The sequence below is a fragment of the Pichia membranifaciens genome (genome assembly GCF_001661235.1).
Source record: "Pichia membranifaciens NRRL Y-2026 unplaced genomic scaffold PICMEscaffold_2, whole genome shotgun sequence".
NCBI classification, from domain to species: domain Eukaryota; kingdom Fungi; phylum Ascomycota; class Pichiomycetes; order Pichiales; family Pichiaceae; genus Pichia; species Pichia membranifaciens.
This window is the reverse complement of record NW_017566983.1, coordinates 1044595-1067311: the sequence shown is the minus strand read 5'-3', so window position 1 is coordinate 1067311 and position 22717 is coordinate 1044595. Positions and strand designations below refer to the sequence as shown.

At 44.1% G+C, this 22717-nt stretch overlaps 11 protein-coding genes across 11 annotated transcripts; 8 read left to right on the top strand and 3 right to left on the bottom strand.

Moving 5' to 3' along the window:
* Nucleotides 1-164: 164 nt before the first annotated feature.
* On the top strand, nucleotides 165-578 carry PICMEDRAFT_30686 (hypothetical protein; the record flags this gene model as incomplete). Its single annotated transcript, XM_019162648.1, has 1 exon — nucleotides 165-578. One exon carries the CDS (start codon nucleotides 165-167, stop codon nucleotides 576-578), a length of 414 nt encoding a protein of 137 aa, XP_019018622.1.
* Nucleotides 579-1295: 717 nt separating this feature from the next.
* On the bottom strand, nucleotides 1296-4187 carry PICMEDRAFT_23847 (hypothetical protein; the record flags this gene model as incomplete). Its single annotated transcript, XM_019162326.1, has 3 exons — nucleotides 1296-1426; nucleotides 1502-3685; nucleotides 3947-4187. Coding segments are annotated over 3 exons (2556 nt in total), but the record flags the coding sequence as incomplete, so codon positions are not given.
* A 1110-nt stretch (nucleotides 4188-5297) lies between these two features.
* Nucleotides 5298-7964, bottom strand: PICMEDRAFT_15449 (hypothetical protein). Its single transcript, XM_019160829.1, has one exon. It carries the CDS (start codon nucleotides 7743-7745, stop codon nucleotides 5388-5390), a length of 2358 nt encoding a protein of 785 aa, XP_019018620.1. The 5' UTR covers nucleotides 7746-7964; the 3' UTR covers nucleotides 5298-5387.
* Nucleotides 7965-8515: 551 nt separating this feature from the next.
* On the top strand, nucleotides 8516-9191 carry PICMEDRAFT_15447 (hypothetical protein). Its single transcript, XM_019160828.1, has one exon. The coding sequence runs from the start codon at nucleotides 8752-8754 to the stop codon at nucleotides 8968-8970; it is 219 nt and encodes a 72-aa protein (XP_019018619.1). The 5' UTR covers nucleotides 8516-8751; the 3' UTR covers nucleotides 8971-9191.
* A 5-nt stretch (nucleotides 9192-9196) lies between these two features.
* On the top strand, nucleotides 9197-11116 carry PICMEDRAFT_67133 (hypothetical protein; the record flags this gene model as incomplete). The annotated part of the gene is made up of 2 exons (XM_019163498.1): nucleotides 9197-9394; nucleotides 9440-11116. 2 exons carry the CDS (start codon nucleotides 9197-9199, stop codon nucleotides 11003-11005), a joined length of 1764 nt encoding a protein of 587 aa, XP_019018618.1. The 3' UTR covers nucleotides 11006-11116.
* A 1043-nt stretch (nucleotides 11117-12159) lies between these two features.
* On the top strand, nucleotides 12160-13920 carry PICMEDRAFT_71568 (hypothetical protein; the record flags this gene model as incomplete). Its single annotated transcript, XM_019163955.1, has 1 exon — nucleotides 12160-13920. One exon carries the CDS (start codon nucleotides 12160-12162, stop codon nucleotides 13918-13920), a length of 1761 nt encoding a protein of 586 aa, XP_019018617.1.
* A 284-nt stretch (nucleotides 13921-14204) lies between these two features.
* On the top strand, nucleotides 14205-14904 carry PICMEDRAFT_15442 (hypothetical protein). The gene is made up of 2 exons (XM_019160827.1): nucleotides 14205-14360; nucleotides 14493-14904. The coding sequence occupies exons 1-2, from the start codon at nucleotides 14268-14270 to the stop codon at nucleotides 14772-14774; spliced, it is 375 nt and encodes a 124-aa protein (XP_019018616.1). The 5' UTR covers nucleotides 14205-14267; the 3' UTR covers nucleotides 14775-14904.
* Nucleotides 14857-15143, bottom strand: PICMEDRAFT_114368 (hypothetical protein). The gene has a single exon (XM_019159795.1). It carries the CDS (start codon nucleotides 15091-15093, stop codon nucleotides 14938-14940), a length of 156 nt encoding a protein of 51 aa, XP_019018615.1. The 5' UTR covers nucleotides 15094-15143; the 3' UTR covers nucleotides 14857-14937.
* A 58-nt stretch (nucleotides 15144-15201) lies between these two features.
* Nucleotides 15202-17936, top strand: PICMEDRAFT_10491 (hypothetical protein; the record flags this gene model as incomplete). The annotated part of the gene is made up of 2 exons (XM_019159677.1): nucleotides 15202-15228; nucleotides 15300-17936. The coding sequence occupies 2 exons, from the start codon at nucleotides 15202-15204 to the stop codon at nucleotides 17934-17936; spliced, it is 2664 nt and encodes an 887-aa protein (XP_019018614.1).
* A 677-nt stretch (nucleotides 17937-18613) lies between these two features.
* Nucleotides 18614-19819, top strand: PICMEDRAFT_24281 (hypothetical protein; the record flags this gene model as incomplete). Its single annotated transcript, XM_019162345.1, has 1 exon — nucleotides 18614-19819. A coding segment is annotated over one exon (1206 nt), but the record flags the coding sequence as incomplete, so codon positions are not given.
* A 460-nt stretch (nucleotides 19820-20279) lies between these two features.
* On the top strand, nucleotides 20280-22686 carry PICMEDRAFT_15438 (hypothetical protein). The gene has a single exon (XM_019160826.1). The coding sequence runs from the start codon at nucleotides 20298-20300 to the stop codon at nucleotides 22566-22568; it is 2271 nt and encodes a 756-aa protein (XP_019018612.1). The 5' UTR covers nucleotides 20280-20297; the 3' UTR covers nucleotides 22569-22686.
* Nucleotides 22687-22717: the final 31 nt, after the last annotated feature.

The window sequence follows — 22717 nt, the reverse complement described above, 5'->3', positions numbered from 1 at the left end:
TGAACATATCTCGCCTACGTGATGCATTTCGCTCCGCTACAATCTCCACTCTTTTTTCTCTTACACCCACATCAGACAAAATTCAACAAATACTCAACCCTCTGACGGGTCAAGCTCGCTTGTGAGTCCTACAAAAGAATAAACACAACTGTATCAAACACTCAATGACCGATCGACTCACGCAGCTGCAGCTATGCTTGGACCAGCTGATTGACATTTTGTTTTCGGCCCTTTCTTATATAGATCAAAATCATGATTCTGTTCCCTTGAATCCGGCAGATCCAAAGGCGACAGATGCTAACCACAACCCACCAACCGAACACGAATTCCGATCCAGCCAGCAAGAGTTGTCAACAGATATAATACTCAAGACACGACAAATTTTGACCATCATAGATACTTTGCCAGGTGTCGGAGTCAACAAGAAACAGCAGATGGAAACTATTCAAAACCTTCGAATAGAGTTGAACAAGACAGAGGAGGAAAAACGACAAGCTATCATGGAGAAGGAAAATCTCCTAGATTTTGTGAATAGCTTGATTATTCAAGTAGGAGAATCTATAGCTACCACAAGGTAACTGTTTACACTCGAGCCGTTCTGTCTCCAACCGGTTCATTTGGCAATCAGTACAACTAGGCTGCGACAGTCGTCTTCAGGTCTGCTGTTTACAAACCTGGGTGTTGCTTTTACCGTTATGAAAAAACCCTTTTAAGCTTTATTAGAAAATTCACATTTTTTCTGAGCCTATCATGCTTTACTGAATATATGTTTTATTATTATGTAATTTTATTAGTCAATGTCTTTCGATTAGTCAACTAGCAAACAGAGGAAGATACACTCTCAAACTCTTACTCTAATTCAGTAGGTCAGTTAAACATGTTACTTTATAAACTTAGTACTCATTAATTTAATCAAATTATATAGAAAACAATTGTGAAAGAAAGTCAGACGTAACCGTGAGGTAAAATTATTGAAAAGGAGTAATTACTGTACAATTTCATGAAGATCAAAAAAAAGACAGAAAGTGAAAATTATGGCAACCAAACCAGTAGAATAACAAGAACATAAATTAATAAAACAGGGGAAGAAAATTAGTAGCAGGGATGATGGCAGATGAAAAGGAGAACAAAGAGAAACATTGGTATTCTCATCACGAAAAAACCCATAATTGTTTAGCAAAATGGTAATTAAACCCTCGATGGCATGATGTGGTTTCTTGGACAGCAGACCTTGTCTAATCTGAATTATACTCCAGTTTTGATTCATCAGTGAACTTTTCATTACTCATAGCTCTAAGTGAGCCATCTGCTTGATACAATGGATGGTTCATCTTTTTGTAAGATTGTCCATCATCATTGGGATCTTCATAATCGTCATACCCATCACCGTAATCATCATTTACCATGTAGCGAGAGTTGGAATCGTCTTGATTGTTGTCATTGTCGTCATCATCATCATCGTATTCATCGTCTATATCGATATTTTCATCATCCAAGCCACCGGCAGACATTTCATGATAAGGATGTCCACCCATTTGTGAGTCTACGACACCTTCAATTTCATCATTTTCGTCATCTGCCCACATTTGATTTCTTCTTTGTCTGATATCATCATCCTCGGATTCTTCATCTGACGACCCAAATCTGTCAGGTAGATCCCCAGTGATCTCCTCCCCGATGTATCGAGAAAACTTGTCTGATCCAACCTCATTTCCTTCTGAGTCCATGTATCCATTGACCATATTATCATTGCCTTCTAAGACCACATCATCGTCTTCTTCTTCTTCGTCATCATATTCACCTGAACCATAAACTCTTTGAAACAAATTCATATCATGCTCATTCATCTGTTTTCCATCACTTCCTAGAACGGCATTATATTTATTTCTGATATCAGCTAAGGTTTCATCAACATATTGCTTCCATTCTATGTCATCGATGGCTTCATCGATTACACTGGCGTTTGATGTGGTATGATGGATGTCCAATGAGATAAATTTCACAACTTCTTCAGCAATCAAGGAAAGATGTCCCATGTAACCTAATCTGAGACCTGTCTTCTCCTCGTATTCTATACATCTATTGTGTCCATTGATGATCAGCTTAGTTATGTGACATCTATCAAACAAATCAACAGCTAAATGCTTGTTATATCCAATTTCCATCGTGGCATTCAAAATTTGCTGAACAATATCAAATACGACATTGTGTAAGAAGTTGTTCCAAGGAAAGTTGAAAAACATATCAAGAATGGTAACGACTATCTTATTATCATAAAGAGCAATCTTCAGCTGATCTCCAACAACTGGGTTTTCTCTTAAAAGCTTCTCATCATCAACATTATCTCCAGTTGAAACTTCATTTTCACTATTGTCATTTTTCTCTTTATCCACATCTTCGTCCTCGGAAGTTCTCCTTGACAATCTCAAATTTTCAATTTCTTTTGACATGTCAGTTCCTTCCAGAGACAAAGAGGAATCTGTTTCAACCCTTTTAGTCATTTCTTTGTGCTTTTCAATTAAAAATTCTCTAATTTCATCACGTTCTTTGACCAGCTCTTCACCTTTTTGATCATTCAACAATGCCATGTTGGAACAGTGTATAAGCTCTGCAACCAACTCACATATCTTGAATCTCTCGAACCCTAAAGGCTCAATTTTGCCAAAAGGAGTATCCAAAGTTTTGCTAATTGGCTTCTCGAGAAGCTTTGTAAACTCTGGCAGCTTTTCTGCAAATATCTTCACCAGGGTACCCAAGTAGATTGGATCCCTTGGCGTAGGCGGGTGTGATTCCACTGTGACATACACAACCGGCACTGGATCATAGTCAGAATTATTCTTACGTATGATTTCAATCACAATTCCAACACCATTGGATAAACCTGTTCCGCCTTGTAGCATCATATCTACCAGTAGCCGAATCATTGGCTCACTGACTAGTTCTCTTGTTAGTTCATTTGGTCCTATCGTTGTATTTTCAGCATTATTAGCAGATATTGTAATAAAGGCCTTGAGGAAGTCACCTGCAGCGCTTTGGATTGAAGAAGGTATTTCTGCCGATAGGAAGGACAATAAGGAAGGAATTAATCCCTGATCTTTCAATACATCGATTATCCCTGTGGAGTCATCTGGCTTATCAGTTGATATAACTTTCAAGAGAAAATCCATCAATGGAGGAGTCTCAATATGTCTCATGAATCTCTCAACTAGATTTGGCTCTTGATGGATAAATTGTATCATTTCATCAGTCTTCATGTCAAGCAAATGCTCATTAATCTTCATGAAATAAGTAGCGGAAAATATAGGTAGTGGGGCAGGTTTATCAAGAATACACCAAAGCTGCTGTAAGAGATGAACGCTTTCCATGAACGCGTCGGTGATGGACCAAACATCTATGGACAGTATTTCTGCAGCAACCTGTGCTCTTCTTGTGTGCTTTTCTACTTCCGACTCTTCTTCATTAATCATCTCTTCTTCTTCATCGTCATCATTGTCGCTGTCATTGCTATCATCGTCGTCATCGTCATCGTCGTCATCATTGTCTTCCTCGTCGTCGTCGTCATCATCGTCGCTGCTATCACTATCTTCATCATCTTCTATGGCATCTGATTTCTGCGTCTGATCTTTGTTAACAAATTTCTCTTTCTCCTCTGGAGTTTCTTTGCTGCTGGTGAGGTCAACATTTTCTTTCTTCTCAATGGCTTCTGTGTTATTAGTAGTGCTCACTTCATCATCAGACTCTTTTCTGACGTTTTCATCGTTTTCTTCTTGCTTCGACTGCTCAGTCTCTTTCTCTTTCTGGCCATTCACCTTAACTGTATTTTTCTCACCTTCATTATTTTCATTGGCATCAGTATTGTTATTATTTATCTTTTCTGACTTGGCGTCTGCGTTTTCATTGCTTGCGCCGTTTTCTTTCCTTTCTTCCTCGGCCTCGAGGTTCTCACGAGCTTCCAAGTCCAACTCAATCTCTTTTCTCTGGTATTCATCATCTTCGACAACATAATCCACGAGCTTCTCCAAGATTTCAGGTCGTCTGAGATATTCGATCAATCTAGCGTTTGAGGCTAATAGTTCGGAAACTGTCTCTTTCTCGTCGAGCAAATCTTCCAAAGAAATGTCTTCTGCTTCGAGAATTTTGGTGACCCGTGAAGCATAGTTGCTTGTGAATTTCCAGAATCCCGACATCTTGACGAATATTATTTGTGTGTGTGTGGGGGTGTAATATGGTATAAAAGTCCGAGGATTGAAAGTCCCTGTTTAGTCGTAAAATCAAATAAAGTAAAGCTGGTGTGGATGTTTTAATTTAGCAGATCCTAGATGAAGCTATAGAATGTATGTGTTTGTGTCAATTTCCTCAAATGTTGAGCTAATGGTACATCAAGTATATACTGTGGACTTGAAGAGATACGGATGAAACGTGTGTAGTAGTGTATGCTGAGAGGAGCCGGTATATGCAATTGATTGTAGTATGGGCAGTATGGGAACGTGTACAACAAGTAAAAACAATGCAGAGAAACAAGACAGGGCAGGTATTAAAGAATGACTAGGTGATAGTGCGATTCGTGTCAATACCGAATGCTGTGTATGTGTGTGCTGGTGAAAGGAAAGGGGGAAGGAAATAAAAGGTTAGAAATTTCTCTTTCGTCTGTTGCTGGAATATTCAGTATGCCTGTGTTCAATTCAGTGCTGTCTGTGCATAAACGAACCTATATGCATATGTGGTCGATAGATAAGCGGTCCGTGGCAAAGAGACGGCGTGCAGGCGGTGTGCTCGTGTGACAGCCTTCGTTGTGCAGTGGAGCTTCTGTTGCTGTAACTGCGACGGGACGGGTGCTAGTTTATCCGACGCAATAAACCTCTGGTGTGGAGTACGGTGGGGGTTATGAGACGTGGATGTCTGTCTGAAAAAAGCTGGCTGGGGGTGAATAGAAGAAAAAAAAAGACAAATGCAAGACACTCCTGCCGATGCTGTTATCCGGTAACCTGTGTATCCGGCGACTTCTATGGATACAAGTTCCCAGCGTGCCCTACTCCGGCCCCCCCCCCCCGCTCGACCTCTATCAGCCCTCTTCCTCTCCTAACCTGCACATCGGCCAGCGACTCCCAGCCAGACGACACCGACGGCCCTCCCCATCCTGCCTGCCTCTGCCTGCACCGCTCACCACCTCCACGCACCACTCAAACAGTACGGCCAACTCCCGCCAGAAGCTGTCGCCGGCGTCGCCCTGCGTGCTTCCCCCGCGTGTGGCTCCCACCCGGGGCGGCGCGACTGGGCGACGCGTCGATTGCAAAAGAGGGCCTGGTTCTGGGTCGTCTATCTTGTTACAGCTATGGAGTGTATATAGGGGGATAAGGAAGGGTACGGGCCAACTGCCTACTTTGGGTTCAGTTCTCGTCCTCGTCGAATTGCTTCAGCCACGAGATGTATCTCTCGACGAGCCCGGAAATGCCCTGGCTTGATTCCATGTCCCGGTAGAGGCTTTTTTCGTCGCTCGTAGCCTCTCTGTGCTTCTTCTTCTCGGTGTCCTCCATCTCGAGCAGAAGAAACTCCAACTTGCTCTTCAAGACGGTGGCATCGCAGTCGGGCATGTTCATGAGCGCCTGCAGCGTCTCGAAGCAGAGAAGTGGAAGCTCGCCGTAGAACCGCGAGGTCCAGCTGATAAGCTTGCAGCAGAGCTTGAGGACGTAGTCAGGGTCGAGGGTGAGCTTCTCCTTGAGCAGGCGCTTGTCATCGTCGCTTCCAGCGAGGTTTAACTCGGCGAATACGGCCTCGTGTTTTGTGAGGGCCAAGAAGTGGTTCAAGAGCTTGTAGCACGCGTAGATGCTGAAGCGCTGGTTGAGGCACGTGTCAAACGGTACCAACCCCTCTGCGTAGAAGTGCACCTTGAAACACTCCTCGCCAATGAGCTCCCACTCGAGGGGACAGAACTGCACGTCGGGCTTGGAGACGAGGTCATTCTGGTAGATCAACACGTTCTTCAAGTTTTCGTAGAATATCAAGAAAAGCGAGTCTAGCCACTTCTCGCTCAGCCTCTTGCTTTTAAACCGGTTCGAGATGTCCGCCAATGACAGGGTTGATGCGTTCTTCAGCTCGGTCAACTTCTTTCTACTTATCTCGTCCAAGTCATTTTCTATATTTGGGCCTAGCAATTGCTGCTGCTGTTGCGAGTCGGTGGAACCGTTGGGACCGTTGGACCCGTTGGCCTGGACAGACCCGTTGGTTTCTTGCTTCTTTTCTAGCTTGGAGTTCGAATTTTCCCTTTGCTGTTCGCTTTTTACCACTTCGTTATATTCGTCCTCCATGACAAAAATTTCAGACCGGATTTTGAGGAGGTCTCCCCATCCGCACTGCTTGGTCATAATTGCCAGTAGGTCATACGCTTCTTTGAATGTACAGTTTAGTTTAGTTTCTTCGTAGACTCTGAGACGGTACTTGCTAGTCTTATCTATTTCTCTATTTGGGGAGAACTCGACGATTCCTCCAATCCCGGAGATGCAACCAAAAGCCTCACAATCCTTCCATACGTTTTCGATCTTCCCTTCTAGCGGGAACGGGAACTCGAAGTTCTTAGGCTTGAGGGCGGCATAAATGTCCTTTCTTTTATTGGTGTACATTGGAGACGAATTCAGGGCTAACAAGGCATTTTTCAGGTCTTTTTGCAGAATGTATATTATGATCAAGTTTTTCCAGCACAGGAATTCCGAGGGAAGGCATTCGACAGAAATCATCGCTGGGATCAACGCTAAGTCGGGCCTGTTCTGGTCGATCAAGAACATCGCCTGTTCGTTCAACATCCATCCGTCCCTTGGAATCTTCAGCAAACAGTCGTGCATTAGTCGGACCGCTTTGGCAAAGTCGTTCTTCATGATCAATATCCGCACGATCAACACATTTAGGTTGATTTTCTTGCTCACCATGACCCTTTCGATTTCCTCGATGGCAAGGTCATGGTACCTAGTTATGGATAGGAGCTTGAAGAGGGTGTCGACAAGAAAGTTGTTGGTGTACGAGGGCCTGTTGATGATATCTGAGCAGCCTGTCTCGGGGCCTCTCTGCAAGAACCTGCAGAGCAACTTGATGGCCTCCTTGGTATCTTTTGTGGACTGGATCGGGTTGAACTTGCACATTCCCGGGAGATGTCTTTCGATCGAGTCTGCAAAGAGGATGGAACGTATGAGGGAGGAGACGTAGGTCTCCGTCCAGAGCGCCTGGTGCTTTTCGTCCTCGGTGCCTATGGTGATGGTGATTTTAGCCCTATTTGAGGGGACAAACTGGATCATCGGGGAGGCGGAGCCGGGAAACTGGCAGCGGATCCGCAGATCTCCCTTGCTGAAGATGTTGTACGAGCAGTATGTTCCGATCTTCATGTGTTTGTTGGTTGCGGCCTCCTTGTCACTCAATTGGATTGTCTGCAGATACATGAACGGCTGGATGACCGAGGACGTGTTTATGCCGGTCACGTAGTGGTAGTCGCCGACCTCCTGCTTGCTGGACTTGTCGTACTTGGAGAGGTGGACAAGGTCCGGCTGGCCAAGCTCCTTGAAGTCGGCCAAGATCTGCGAGCGGTACTGGATCGCCTCGCCGAGCTGGCTCTCCTGGATCCTGGGGGTGATGATCTGCGGCTTGTTCTTCGAGTTAAACGGCGACCCCGAGGCCGACGAGCCGCCGTTGCCCGAGTGGGACGACAGTATCGACGTAATTCCGGCCACTGAGCTCCTCCTGGTGGTATCTGTGCTGGACATGTCTGGGGCAGGCGGAGATGACGGATGGGCGGCAGATGGGGATGCCCTAGGACGGTGGAATTGAGCTTCCTATACTCTTACAGCAGCTCCACAGCACAGAAATGCCACCATGCACACCCACCACGAGGTACCTACGCCTCAAATCAGAGGTTCGAATCGTGGTCGATCGCTGTTGCTGGCGGGTTCAGTGTGTCTGTGTGTGTACCGTGTCCGTTCCGCCCTCCCCAGCCAGCGCGGTGGACCGTCGCGTCGCTCAGCCATCTGGACCACCTCGGCCACTGACATCGTCGACGCGTCGGCCTTCTTTCGACGCGTCGGCCCCGCGCCTCAACCACCGCCGTGCACCACCGGCCCCCTCGGGTCGTCTCTCCTCGGGCTGTGGCTCCCCTCGCGCCTCTCCCCGGACATCATCGGCTGGCATCTGCGTTGCCGCAGCGCGCGTCAGAGATGGCTCGTCCGTTTCCGGCCTCGTTGGCTCTCCTCGGGGCAGACCCAGCCCTGGCCGCACGGCCCGAGTGCATTGCCTCCATTAGGCAGCATTACGCGTGCCGCGCACAGCAGTTGTCTAAGCATTGCCGTTTAGAGCGCTTGGGACCATTGGCTTCTGCTGCAGCACAAACCCGTTTTGGCTCCGCTGCAGCTTCGAGGCCCGCAGCGAGGGGTCGCCGGGATGCCCTCGCTGCCATCCAGATAAGATAGCTCAACTGCAGAAGCGGCCGGCGTTGGGCAAAAGGCTAGGGGAGACGGAGTCGTGTGTCGCGCTGGTGCCCGGATGGGCTGAGGTGGGATGGAGCAGGGGGCCAAGGTGCGATCCATGGCCTGGCTCCTCTTATCTACCATGCAGGAAGTTATTCCCCGATCCCCGAGTCCCTAGGGTCTTCGGCGATGAAAGATTCTCCATTAGTAGAACTGTTTTCCTTATCTGGCGCGGTGGTGGTGCTGGTGTTGTCGTCGAGACCCTTGTTGTGCGGGACACGCGGGTGCACACAATAGCCACAGGACCGGGATGCCAGGCACACAGAGCGCCGGTTGGCTACGTAGCCGGGGGTGGGTTGGCTGCGTAGCACTGCTGGCTCTGCCCCGACGCCGGGGTCGCAGCGACGGGGAATCCAAGGTTGCTCGATCCTTATCTTATCCGCAGGCCGCTGCTCCTTTTATGTTTTTCGAGCATACGAGAGCTTATCTCATTGATGGATCGATCTCGACGCCGGCATTAATTTACTAGGGTAGGGCTTTCCCTTGTTCTGCGTTGTCAGGACTTGCTTTCCTCGTGCATTTAAGTATCCTCCGTTTTCCATTACATGAGGAACATACCCTGGAGCTGGCTCTGTATTGTTCTGTCTGTCTGTTTGTTTGTATCTTTGTATTTTTAGTTCTCTTCCCCCTTCTCTTCTGTAGGACTCCCATCACCCGCTTGCAACACACATCACTCATACAAACAACAAGGAAATATGGGTTTTTTCAACAGATCGGAGAAGACGCCCGACTACGCAGACACCAGCATTGAGGTGCTGCACGATGACCACGGTGCCTCGAGCTCGTCGGCCAACGAGAAGAAGCTCTACGAAGCCAAGGTCTACGACAGCGCCAGCAACACAAACGGCTCCTCGGGGCCCTTCGACGACCACGACTCGGACGATTCCTCCGCGGTGGAGCAGAGTCCAGGCTCGAAATGGAACATCTTTGCGTCCAAGATCGACGTCAACGCACACACAGAGAGAGGGTTGAAGCAGAGACACATCGACTTGATTGCTATCGGTGGGTCCATCGGAACGGCGTTGTTCGTCACGATCGGTAACGCCTTGATGAACGGTGGCTGTGGTAACCTTCTTGTCGCCTTTGCCATTCACGGGTTGCTTGTCATCTACATTGTCACCTTGACCATCGGTGAGTTGATCTGCTACTTGCCAGTGGATTCTCCCTTCATCACGCACGCCGGGCGGTTCGTCGACCCGGCATTTGAAGTTATGTGCGGCTACAACTTCTACATTATGGTCTCCCTATACATTCCTTTCGAAATCACCTCTGTCAACTCCATGATCCATTTCTGGAGAGACGACTACAACCCAGCAGACTCGTTTGTCCCACAGATTGTCATCTACTTGGTTCTTAACGTCTTCGCTGTCAACTTCTACGGTGAATCCGAATTCGTCCTCGCCATTGGAAAATTGATCTTGGCCATCGGCTTGCTATTCTTCACCTTCATCACCATGGTGGGCGGAAACCCACAGCACTGGGCTTTTGGCTTCCACAACTACAAGGGGGTCAACAACGCCTTCCCAGAATACCTTGGTAGTGGTGCGTCTGCTTTCTGGGCCGCCTACTTGAAAGCCGTCTTCACAGAAGTTGCCCCAGAATACCTCGGTATGGTGGCCGGTGAGGCACAGAACCCAAGAAAGACAATGCCAAGAGCATTCAAGGGTATCATTTACAGACTTTCCATCTTCTACGTCTTGGGCGCCCTTTCCGTCGGTATCTTGTTGAGACACGACGATCCAACCTTGGTCGCCGCTATCAGCAACGGTGCGGCGGGCGCAAACGTTTCTCCATATGTTATCGCCATGCAGAATTTGAAAATCAAGGTGTTGCCACACATCGTTAACGTCTTGTGTATGACGTCGTCCTTCTCTGCCGGTAACTCCTACATCTACTGCTCCAGTAGAGCGTTATACGCCATGGCAAGAAGAGGCAAGGCTCCTAAGTTTTTTACCATCTGTCTCAAAAACGGTGTTCCTATTTTCGGCATTGCTATGGCCGTCGCATGGTCCTGCTTGTCATTGCTACAGTTGGGTGACACCGCCTCCGTTGCTTTGGACTGGATGGTCAACTTGTGTACCGGTTGCCAGGTTCTTAACTACTTCTTCATGATGATCACCTATTTGTGTTTCTACAGAGCTTGCAAGGCACAGAACGTCGACAGATTGACCATGCCCCTACAAGCATGGACCACCAAGCTGCAGCCTTACCCAGCCATCTTTGCCTTGGTCACCACCTTCTTGATTGTCATGTTCTTGGGTGCCCAGGCCTTCCTCCCTTCGTTCGACGTCAACTCCTTCCTCTACTACTACTTGATGGTCTTTGTCGACATCGGAGTCTTTGTTCTCTACAAGCTAGTCTTCAGAACAAAGAGAATCAAGCCAGAAGAGGCAGACCTCTTCTCCGACTTAGCTCAGATCGACGAGCACGAACGCAAGTTTTACGCCAAACACGAAGAGGAGAAGAAGGAGGGGTGGACAAAGTTCATGAACTGGATTCTTTAGATCATCTGTCTTTCTTCCCTATTGTTTATCTCTTACGCTTGAGCAGCTTTTTTAACTTTATATTATCTTTCAATTCCATTTCGTTAGCCCTTGTTCACACGCCGTGTGTTTATTATCATATTTTATGGCTCTATTGCCCCATCGCATCGCTGAAAAGCAACAGCGCCTTCTCCGTGCGACATTACACATTCGACGTCAATAGCGAAATCGCCCATTTCCTCTGACGTCACAGCTACGTTTTACTACGTCATCCGTGCATGAGCCTTTTTTTGCTCTTTCCTTTTTCTCTCTTTTTCTCGCTTTTTTTCCTTTTTTTTCCTTTTTTTCCTGCTCTTTTCTTTTCTTTTACCGCTCGGAGAGACCCCTTAGAACCTTCAAGAGTGAAAAAAAACAAGGCTGTCAAAATCAGACAGCAGGAAGACTTAAACACCGACAGCTTGGTCATCTGTCAAGTCATCTGTCAATCGTCTGACATGCTGTGCACTCTGTCGATAGTGTCTTTCCGCTGCAGTAGGAAGCGGAGGTGTGCTGGCTCGATGACGGAGGACAAGCATTGGAAGATAGGCTGGTTGGCGATAGTGTGACTCGAGGCATTGTGCTCGGAAAGGCTAACCGGATTTTGCAGCAGCGATGTTGAGGCTATCGGGCGTCTGTCCCTCCAGCCGGGCAGCGGGCATTCCTCCAGCTGGCCCTGCTTCGGCTCTCCCATTTTTCCCCACATCCCAGAACGGACTCAGTTACGCAACTGGGCTTCTTTTTCCAGGACGGGTTCCGTTTCTCAACTTTCTTTTCATTCCTAGATTTCTTCTCTCTTTCTTTTTAAACCTTGCATCTTTCCTCTCTTTCGTCCGTTGACTTGTCTGACTTGTGTATTCTTTCTTTTCCTCTTCGTCTGCTTTTCCTCATCCTCCTCCTACTCTCTTTCCTCTCTTCTCTTCTTTCTTTTCTTTCATTAAATAATTTTTTTTTCAATTTTTGATTTTTCTCTTCCTCTTCTGTCTTTTTCGTAAATCTCGTAGACATTCAACAACAATCGATTTAGCCACTGCTTAATCTATTAGGTAACAACTGTTGTCCTAACCCGAAGCTAACTCCTACTAAGTATAGGAACACCAGCAACACAAAAAAGTTGGATACTAACAACACACTCCAATATGTGGAACATTCTCAATAAAAAGCACGACGAGACTCCAGCCAGCTCTAGCAACTACACCGATAGTAGCTCCGCAGGCTCGGAGCTCACTGAAATCAACTTGACCGATTCCAACATCAATGATGTAAAGAGTGAAAAAGACAAGTCTGACGACCAATTCAATTCTTCCTTCTGTGATACCAGCGTTACCTTGGTGCAATCCGAGGGTACAAGAAGACTGCTTAAACCTAGACACATCGACTTGATCTCCATAGGTGGTTCCATCGGTACTGGTCTTTTTGTTACCATCGGTTATGGATTACTTAATGGAGGTTGCGGAAACTTGCTAATTGCTTTCTTCTTGCAAGGTATAATCATTTATGTCGTTACTCTCACCATCGGTGAGCTCATTTGTTACTTACCTGTTGACTCTCCATTTATAACCCACGCTGGTAGGTTTGTAGATCCCGCCTTTGAATTCTGTTGTGGCCTGAACTTCTACATCATGATCTCCCTATACATTCCTTTCGAAATTACTTCTGTGAACTCCATGATCCATTTCTGGAGAGACGATTACAATGCTGCAGAAGCATTTGTTCCTCAAATTGTGATCTACCTAGTTTTGAACATTTTTGCTGTTAAGTGGTACGGTGAATCTGAATTTTTCTTATCAATAGGAAAACTCATTTTAGCTGTTGGTTTACTTTTCTTCACCTTCATTACCATGGTTGGTGGTAACCCACAAAGATGGGCATTTGGCTTTCATAATTTCAAAGGGGTTGACAATGCTTTCCCTCAATATCTAGGTACCGGTGCTTCTGCTTTCTGGGCAGCGTACATGAAGGCTGTTTTCACGGAAGTTGCACCAGAATATTTAGGAATGGTCGCCGGTGAAGCAATTGACCCAAGAAAAACAATGCCAAGAGCTTTCAAGACAATCATTTACAGACTATCCTTCTTCTACGTTTTAGGTGCTCTGTCGGTTGGTATCCTTTTAAGACATGACGACCCCGTTTTAGTCAAGGCAGTTAGTGAGGGTGCAGCAGGTGCCAATGTTTCCCCATACGTTATCGCTATGAGAAACATGCAGATCACCGTTTTACCAGATATTGTCAATGTCCTATGCATAACTGCCTCTTTCTCTGCTGGTAACTCATACATCTACTGCTCCAGTAGATCATTATATGCACTATCAAAGAGAGGCTTTGCACCAAAGTTTTTCAGCATTTGCCTAAAGAACGGTGTTCCAATTTTTTGTATCGCCATGGCAGTCGGTTGGTCTTGTTTGTCACTATTGCAATTAGGTGAAGCAGCCTCTGTGGCACTTGATTGGATGATCAACTTGTGTACAGGTGGCCAAATCCTCAATTACTTTTTCATGATGATCACCTACTTATGTTTCTACAGAGCTTGTAAAGCACAAAAGGTTGACAGATTTTCAATGCCACTTCAAGCATGGACAACCAAGTTGCAACCATACCCAGCAATATTCGGGCTTATTTGTACCTGGTTGATCGTCATGTTCTTAGGTGCACAGGCCTTTATACCCAAATTCGACATCAACTCATTTTTGTACTACTATTTGATGTTTTTCATTGCATGCGGATCTTTCATTTCTTACAAAATCGTGTTCCGGACTAAATTTGTCAAACCGGAAGAGGCTGATTTATTTACAGGATTAAACGAAATCGACGAACACGAGAGACGATTATATTTGGAACAGAGCGACAAAGTGGTTGATAACAGCTTCACGGCCAAATTATTACGCACACTATGGTGGTAAACATTAACTATACTCCCCTTTTTTAAGCACTTTCATACGTTTTATATATTCTCTATACCATTTGTTTTACTAAATATTCTATAAAAAAAAAGGCTCGATAAAAATTACGCAAAAAATTCAAAGAAAGATAAGTTTTCCAAACATTCATGTCGAAAAAAGGTAGAGCATGCAGTTTGCACCCGTACACCTACTGTTACCCGGCCCTTTAACAGCTGGGAAGTCCTTTCTCAGCCGTGTTCATGAGAGCATCCTCAATTCTTTTCCTACAACATGTAGAGAAAGTACCCTATTTTCGATAGGAAAAGCATCCTTAGCCAGTAGCACAAGATCCATCAACAATTGCAACAATGTCCGTCGACTTCAACACCCTTTCTCAACAATTCTGTGATTTTTACTACAAACAATTTGATCAAGACAGATCATCATTAGGTAATCTCTACGTACGTATGAATTCAAATATTCAACAGGTAGCAAAGATGACTTCAGCAGTATACTAACATCTGAACGAATATCTACGCATACATTATCTGATGTATCACTGTGATGTCTTCTTCTTTTAATTTTTTTTACAGAGAGATCACTCCATGTTGACTTTTGAATCCTCACAAGTGCAAGGTGCTAGAAGTATCATTGAGAAGCTCACTTCTTTGCCATTTCAAAAGGTGCAACACAGAATCTCTACCTTAGATGCCCAACCTGCATCTGAAAATGGTGACGTCTTGGTCATGGTCACAGGTGAATTATTAATCGATGAGGAACAGAATGCCCAAAGATACTCCCAAGTTTTTCACTTAATTCCTGACAGCGGCTCATACTACGTGTTGAACGATATTTTCAGATTAAACTACGCTTAGATGATGTGTAGTTGACTTTGATTTGTTATGGCTCCAGCTCGTTGCATTGGATCTCGTTTGATTCCTCCAATTCCCGCTGCATGTCTCTATCCCAGTTCAAGTGCGTGGGCCCAGCCAGCTATATAAACACATATTTAGTATCATTTAAGGTAAATAGTACCAGCTAATTGTGTTCACACCGCTTTATTGCCTTGACTCCGAGGTGCCAGTTTAATTCAGAGGTAGAAAAACTAGCAGTATTTTCAGTTATGCTAGGCCATCTTTGGTAAAATGTCGCTTTCACGCTATTTAAAGTGCGCTGGTAATTATTTCTAGGCATTGTGAGCCTTTACGTGTTTATTTACTTAGAGTGACTTTAGACCTCAATTGAATATTCAACGGATATGGAGAGTCAATTGGTTTTCCAGTAAATAGACCACAATTCAATATGGATATTCCGCAAATTCCGAAGAGCGTAAGTTATCATATATCATGTGCATGTTTCTGATCTTACTGATACTAACCAATATGACTTGAATCAAACAGAGACCGCATAAACATCAATCACCAGCACCTGAAAGCAATCCTTCATCGGAGTCTCACACTCCTTCAATTCCTACACATCGCCCTCAAAAGGCCGAAACTGAGGTTCCTAGGATTCCTCAGCTTCCTAAATCAAGGCCAAGAAGGATTCAAACTAGTGATTCGGGTTCAGAGGTAAACTCCTCTGATACTCAGTCTGCAGTTGATGCAGTTCCTAGTATTCCTACACACAGACCCAGTTCTGGAAGTACTGCATTGATATCCGGAAGTGAGCCTGTTGATGCCGTTGCTTCTTTGAGACCAGACATATCCTCTGCTACTATTTCGTCCGCTGATAACTCCCTTCCACACATCCCATTGACGAGGCCAAGAGCAGCTGCTCCATCAAATCACGGTGATGAGGAAAAAGAAGGAGATTTAGCCGTTGTAAAGAAGGATGAAGAAGCTTCAATTTACGAAAGCGAACAACAAGAGGATGTAGATGCGGAATCTACAGGCATGGAACCGCCAGATAAAAAAATGGACTTGAAGCATAATTCTGTGGATAAAGACTGTTTATCAGATAAGGAAGACAAAAGAAGAGAAGATGAATCGGCCATTAAGCACGTTAGTGAAAATACTACAAGCGAAACCAATAGTGATGTTAAGTTTGATGACAAAGATGTCACAAGGAAAGAGGAGCAACAAACGATTAATATTCCAGGGGAAAGTGGCGAAAATCAGGGGTCTGCACTTAACACTGAAATTAAAGAGACATTGGAGGAAAAGCAACCATTTGCGGGCTCTGAATTGGATGCACATGAACATGAGACTAAAAAGTTAGATGCAAACACTTATAAAGGAGAGTCTTTTGTTGAAACTGTTCCTGAGAAACCACTGTTTAATGTTTCAAACCACGATCAATCGACTATGGGCAAGGATCTGCTGGATGGTGACAGTGATATTGCTACTGGCTCAGTCAAAGCTGTGGAATCCAGAAAAAATGCATCAATTAGTGCCAAGAATGCTCTCGCTGAACTTGAATCACTTGAGCAAGAATTTCAACTAACATCAGAAACACTTTCATCAACTCCAGCTGATCTTGCTGATGCTGAGAAATCTAGCCATGGTGATAAAGTTGGGCATGTAGGTGTCATTGATGAGGATGATAATTTCAACTCCAATTTCAATAATTTAAAACAGGAAGAGATAGATGAGGCCAATGAAGAAGAGTTCAGAAATGAGACGGAAAAGGAGGCAGACAAGGAGGCAGACAAGGAGGCAGACAAGGAGGCAGACAAGGAGGCAGACAAGGAGGCAGACAAGGAAGCAGACAAGGAGGCAGACAAGGAGGCAGACAAGGAGGCAGACAAGGAGGCAGACAAGGAAGAAAATAAACCGATTTTACCTATCATTCCCAAAAGCAGACCCAAGCCTAAGGCACAAGATAGCGCTCTCACACCTCCGAAGGTACCCACCAAACGTCCAAGTGTTGTTAACTCCGAATCAAACAATAGTAGTGAGTCAATAACTGCACAAATCGTACACAAGAAACCTCCACCAAGAGTTCCGAAAAAACCGTCTTCCAGAATAGCACAGTTTCAGGAGATGCTTGAGCAACAACAAAAGGCTGACTTGGGACTGCTGAACCGTGCGGCTCCAAAACCCAGACCTAAGATTCCAGTCAAGAGTCACACCTTTGATTCTGAAAATTCTGACGAAACGAAAGAAGCAGGCGATGAAGGGTCACCCGCTTCTGGCGAGTCTGCTACAAACTTCGAGGCTCCAAAGGTGGAGCGTACTAACTCTAAGTTTGCACAAAGCTTGAACGGCATGATTGGGATGGGGCTCCCAGGAATGGCGTTTGGTGGCAACCCTTTTGCTGCCATGAAAGCTGCGAAGGAATCTGGACCGGGTGACTTAGATGCAGCAGATGAAGAGAAAAGTACAAGGAACAGCAAAGTGAAGGATGTCAGAAGAGGCAGAGCTAGAGGTCCAAGAGGACGTAAGCTTCCTGATACCGTGACCAAGGCCGTCGAGGTCAACGATTCCACATTGGGTAATAAATTTACCATAATGGTCAAGGATCTATGGAGCTTAGATTTTAACGAGAAACCACAAAAGACTGCCCCATTGGAAACAATGATAACCAAGCCAGAGACTGAGGAACTGCCCCCAACTCTAGAATCCTCCTCTGAACACGCTTTGGAAGTTTCAAATGAAGCGACTAAAGAAGAAGGGGCGGAAAAAAGCGAAGACAGAATCGGAGCGGAAGTCGATGCCAAGGTTCGTTCAGATACTGCTGCTGAGATCGAAGAAGTCGGTGAAAATGGAAGCGGCGTTAAAGATCGCGGAGCTGATATGGAACCACGGGACCACGGTTCAGGCTCCGAAAATTTGGCAGCTGCGTCCGATTTCCATCCGGTCACCGAACATGTTTCTGAACCTTTAGCAGCGCTTCAAAAAGATGTTTTGGAGGAAGAGGAGGGCGACAAAGATGAGACGATGACAATGCCTCCGACCACATTCAGCTTTGACAACGACGAGCCTTCAGCCGCAGCTACGGCTACTACGTCCATCGGCTCCATTCTCAGTCCAGCTGGGTCCTCCTTGGCGGCTGACACAGGCGAAGGCGCCAGCAGCAGCGACCTAAGTGATTAGAGATTTTTTTACTGCACGCTTATGTATACAGACGTATAAGAAGACGTATTTGCTCACTACGGCAAACAATGACAAGATATGCAGATATCTATCGACCCATAAATCTTTGCGGGCCTAACGTCAACAGCCCAGCACCTACCTTTGTCGGAAAATAGCTGTGTTTGGTGGAAGGTAAATATCCAGCGCTGCTGCGCAACGTAAACAAAAAAAACGGTCAGAACATTGAATAACCGAGGAAAAGACTAGAGCGCTTATTCTGATCTTCCTGATTGCTCCCGCTCTCCGCTCTGCAAAACATATCCGACATTAGATCTCTAAGGGGCTGTCTGTTTTGGTGGCTGTGATATTTTCAGGAGAAAGCAAAAGAAACATATTTCTCTTGTTCCTCCTGCTTGGTCATCTGTTCTTGATATATGTCGACACTTTCCTGAGAAGTGTATGCAATAGCTCTTCGGACTTGGCTCCTGAGAAACGAACCGCTTTAGAACAGAAGAGAAACGCTCTTTGGTGACATCGTTACTTTTCCAAAAACGATACTTCACTCGTTCAGTATCCGTATCTCCCTAAGCTCCAATCGTTGGTCTTTCACTCGCTAAAAAACCCCCTTGCTATTACTCATCCGCCTTTAAAAGAGACAACATCAAATGAAAATTTTACATTTATTTTCGGCCTTCTCAGCCTTAGCAGCCTCGTGCTCTGCCCTTGATCCTATTGTCATTAAAAATAATACTTTCTGGGTTGGGGAAACAGATGAAAGATTTTACATCCGAGGTGCTGATTATCAACCTGGAGGATCCTCTAATTTGACCGATGCGCTAGCTGATTCAGACATCTGTTCAAGGGACATTCCGTATCTGAAGGAACTAGGCCTGAATACCATCAGAGTGTACTCGTTGGACAACACCTTGGACCACGATGAGTGCATGCAAAAACTCGAAGATGCAGGCATTTATGTCATTTTGGATGTAAATACCCCTAAAGCCTCGATATCCAGATGGAAAATAGAATGCTCATACAACACAAAATACTTGACAGAGGTTTTCGCTACTATTGACAGTTTTGCCAAATTCAACAACACTCTAGGGTTTTTCTCTGCTAACGAGTTAGTCAACGATGAAGATTCCTTTCAATATTCACCTTACATAAAAGCTGTCACCAGAGACATGAAGCAGTATATCAAGGCCCAGAAATACAGAACTATACCAGTTGGATATTCTGCAGCGGATGTATCATCTGTCAGATATGAACTCGCAGAGTACTTGAACTGTGGAGATGATCAAGATGCTAGAATCGATATGCTTGGTATCAATGACTACTCTTGGTGTGGGCGTTCTTCATTTTCGGTTTCCGGTTACAAGGAAAAGGTCACAGATTATACCGGCTACTCGCTACCAATCTTTTTATCTGAGTTTGGGTGTAACAAAGTCTCAGGTACACGACCTTTTACGGAAATTGGTACTATATACTCAACACAAATGTCTTCCGTATTCTCCGGTGGTTTGGTGTACCAATATTTTGAGGATGTCAACAAATATGGGCTTGTTGATGTCGATGGCTCTTCGGTCTCAATATTGCAAGACTACTCCAATTTGCAAAAGATGTACAATACAACCAGCAACCCCGAAGGTGATGGTGGTGCTGCCTACTACGAACACTCTGAATGTCCAACTAACTTAAACTTCAGCACGGCTATCCCACCCCAGCCTAAAGGTTTATCAAAACTAATCAAGTTGGGACCTCAAGGCAAAAACACAGGCTTTAAAGCAGACACTCAGCAGATATGTTCTGATGATGATGATGACACTTCTTCGGCTGGATCATCCGCGGTTTCTTCCGTTATATCATCCGCCGCAAAGTCTTCCACTTCATCCCACAAAACTACAAACCACTCTTCAGCAACACTCTCTACACAAACTACGTCTAATTCTCATAATTCATTGACTTCTGCAATTAAATCTGTTTCTTCCATCTCTTCTGCCACCAAGTCTAAAAACGGATCTGGCTCACTTCACAATCCGAGTAGCTTCATGTCTCTCGTTGCACTCTTAGCTGGTGCTCTTTACTTGTAGTTACTTATTTCTACAATTTCTTTTTCTATCCTTTTGACTTTTCATCCGTTGTACTACATATATACTTTTTCGTGTACTTTTAATAGCCTCTTTATCTACTAGTTTCCATGATATCTATAACTCTCCGACACGCTTTACCGTGAGGAAAAATAAAAAATAATGGAAAAACAATGAAAAATGAAGTGAAATTTTTTTGTACGTTATAACAGTTTCTCATACTACACTTATCACCTTGGTACAATACATACATTTTGTTTGACTGAAATTTGAAAGTGTTTAGCTGGATAGAGTCATGCTATCTTACAGAATAAGCACAAGAGGTGTGTGTGTTTTTCCGCCTCTGCTTTCCCCTCGTTGTCATATTTGTAATAATTCGTCACTGGCACACAATCAGCGCCCACAAGATGATCCTTCTGATATTCGAGCACAGTTACAATACCAAAGAAATTCAGACGTGATCAAAAACTTAAACATATTAGCAGAGGAAGATAATACAGAAGATGATGTGGAACCAACGACGTGTATTTCCAAGGGAACACTAAAACGAACTAACGTCCCGGAATATATTTCATTGACTCATTTCAATGATTCTGTGTCTAAAGTGCCGGAGTTATCACACAATCTTGCTTCTACCTTATTCTCACCAGGAGTGCATTATATGACAGACCCAAGAACAAATCATTTTAATTTTGATAAATCGCTAACGAATATCCCTCACATTGATACTTTAAAAATGGATAAGATAAGTCATTTTACTCCGTCATCAAGAGATACCAAACTCTTAGATATTGCAAACACGTTGAATAAGAGAAGATTGAAAAAGCATCCTCATAAGAAAGCACCTGCAGTGAAATTTTTCTCTTCTACTTCCTCGATGACCAGTGTGTTGATTAAGTTCCATAAATATCTCAGTCACAACCGGCCTATAAACACAACTTCATTTTCAAAATTCTATCCAGATGCAACACAATTTACAAGAACTTCCGATGTCCCAACATCTTTAGTTGTCACTCCCAAGGATGATGATAAGCAAATATATTCTTTGGATGCTGATAGATCAACTGATTCTGAGATTACTCTTTCAATTTTGGGGAATGCCTTAGAATTAATGCTAACTAAACCCTCTGAAGAATTCCAGAAATTTCTTAAATCTTCTAAAGAGGTACCTAAGGATGATTCCTCTGCATACCACTATGCCAAGATAGGGAAATTCCTAGTTAGATCACAGTTAGATGCAGTTGACACACGCCTGCCTGGAACAGGTACGTTTGATATCAAAACAAGAGCAGTTTGTGCAATTAGATTTGATTTAAGTCATACAGACTATTTCCCAACAAATTATGAGATAAATAAAACATACGGTCTTTTTGAAAGTTTTGAAAGAGAGCTCTTTGATGCTGCCAGAATCGTCATGTTTAAATACAGCTTGCAAGCAAGACTTGGTAACATGGATGGTATATTTATGGCGTTTCACAACATCAAAAAGTTTTTAGGTTTTCAATATCTACCATTAACCGATATTGATAATATCTTTTTTGGTGAATACTCTATTTTGGGTAAAAAGTACGGACAGAAAATACTGGACAAAACTTCGGAAGAGGCAAATGCAGAAGAAGTCAATACCTCTAATCAACTTACTTTGAAGAATATTGTTAATGATTTTGGCAACCACCATCAAACAAAGAGAGAAGTTCTTTCATCTTTTGTTGCGGATTATGAACTCCGACTTTCGATGAATTTGTTAGAAGCACTTCTTGAGAATATCGTAAAAGATACCAAAGGGAAACCATTTAGAATAATTTTCAAGAAAATTAAATCTAATATGATAACTCCACCAGAACCTAAGCCTGTGGAGGCTACCGATACAGAGACACCGAAGGAAAATATTACTGAAACCAAGACTGCAAGTGAGAAGCTTGAAAATATGGTAAAGCCTGATTCAACTGCAGAAGAATTAGCTTCTACTTCGGGTGCACCAGATTCAATTGTTGTCATTGTGAATACTCTTGAAAAAGAAGAGCTAAATGAACTGCAAATGCTCACCCAGGAAAAACTTGAACAGAGTAAACAAATTGTCAAAAATGCCCAAAATAATAAAAGCATGTCACCAAGTGACCGGATCAAATATTTTTCCAGATATGTTTCTGATTTCAGAAACAAATTTTTCAAATTGAACAGAGTCATTTTGAAAAACAGTGAAAAGGAAGGTTTTTTTGCATATCAACTACAAGCCGATCATTACTTCAACGGCACTAAATCTGAAGACAAGCATCCTATGCCTGCGATTGAGATTCTCGATAAGGATAGTGACTACTCTTGGGATGTGAAGTACTCTATCAACAGAATAAACAGAATCGCAGATAAGAAATATCTTTATAATAAGTTCATCAAAAATATTGCATTCACGTCATTCCGAGACGCTGACAGTGAGAGCAATATAGATGTTTACACCGACGAAGGTGATGTGCAGCTAGATGAAAATGCGACAGCATTGCAAAATATCACAAGAGCATACAGTGCCAAAGCTCTGAAAAGGAAAGAGCTATCAAAATCCAACCAGTAAATGAAGAGTCTGTATACTTGAAATCTGTATAAAATACTTTACAACACCGCCTTGTACATACACTACATTGATTTTTTTTTCACTTTTTTTATTTTTTTTTCAATTAATGCATCTCAGAACGTTAATATATACACATATCTATTTGTCTA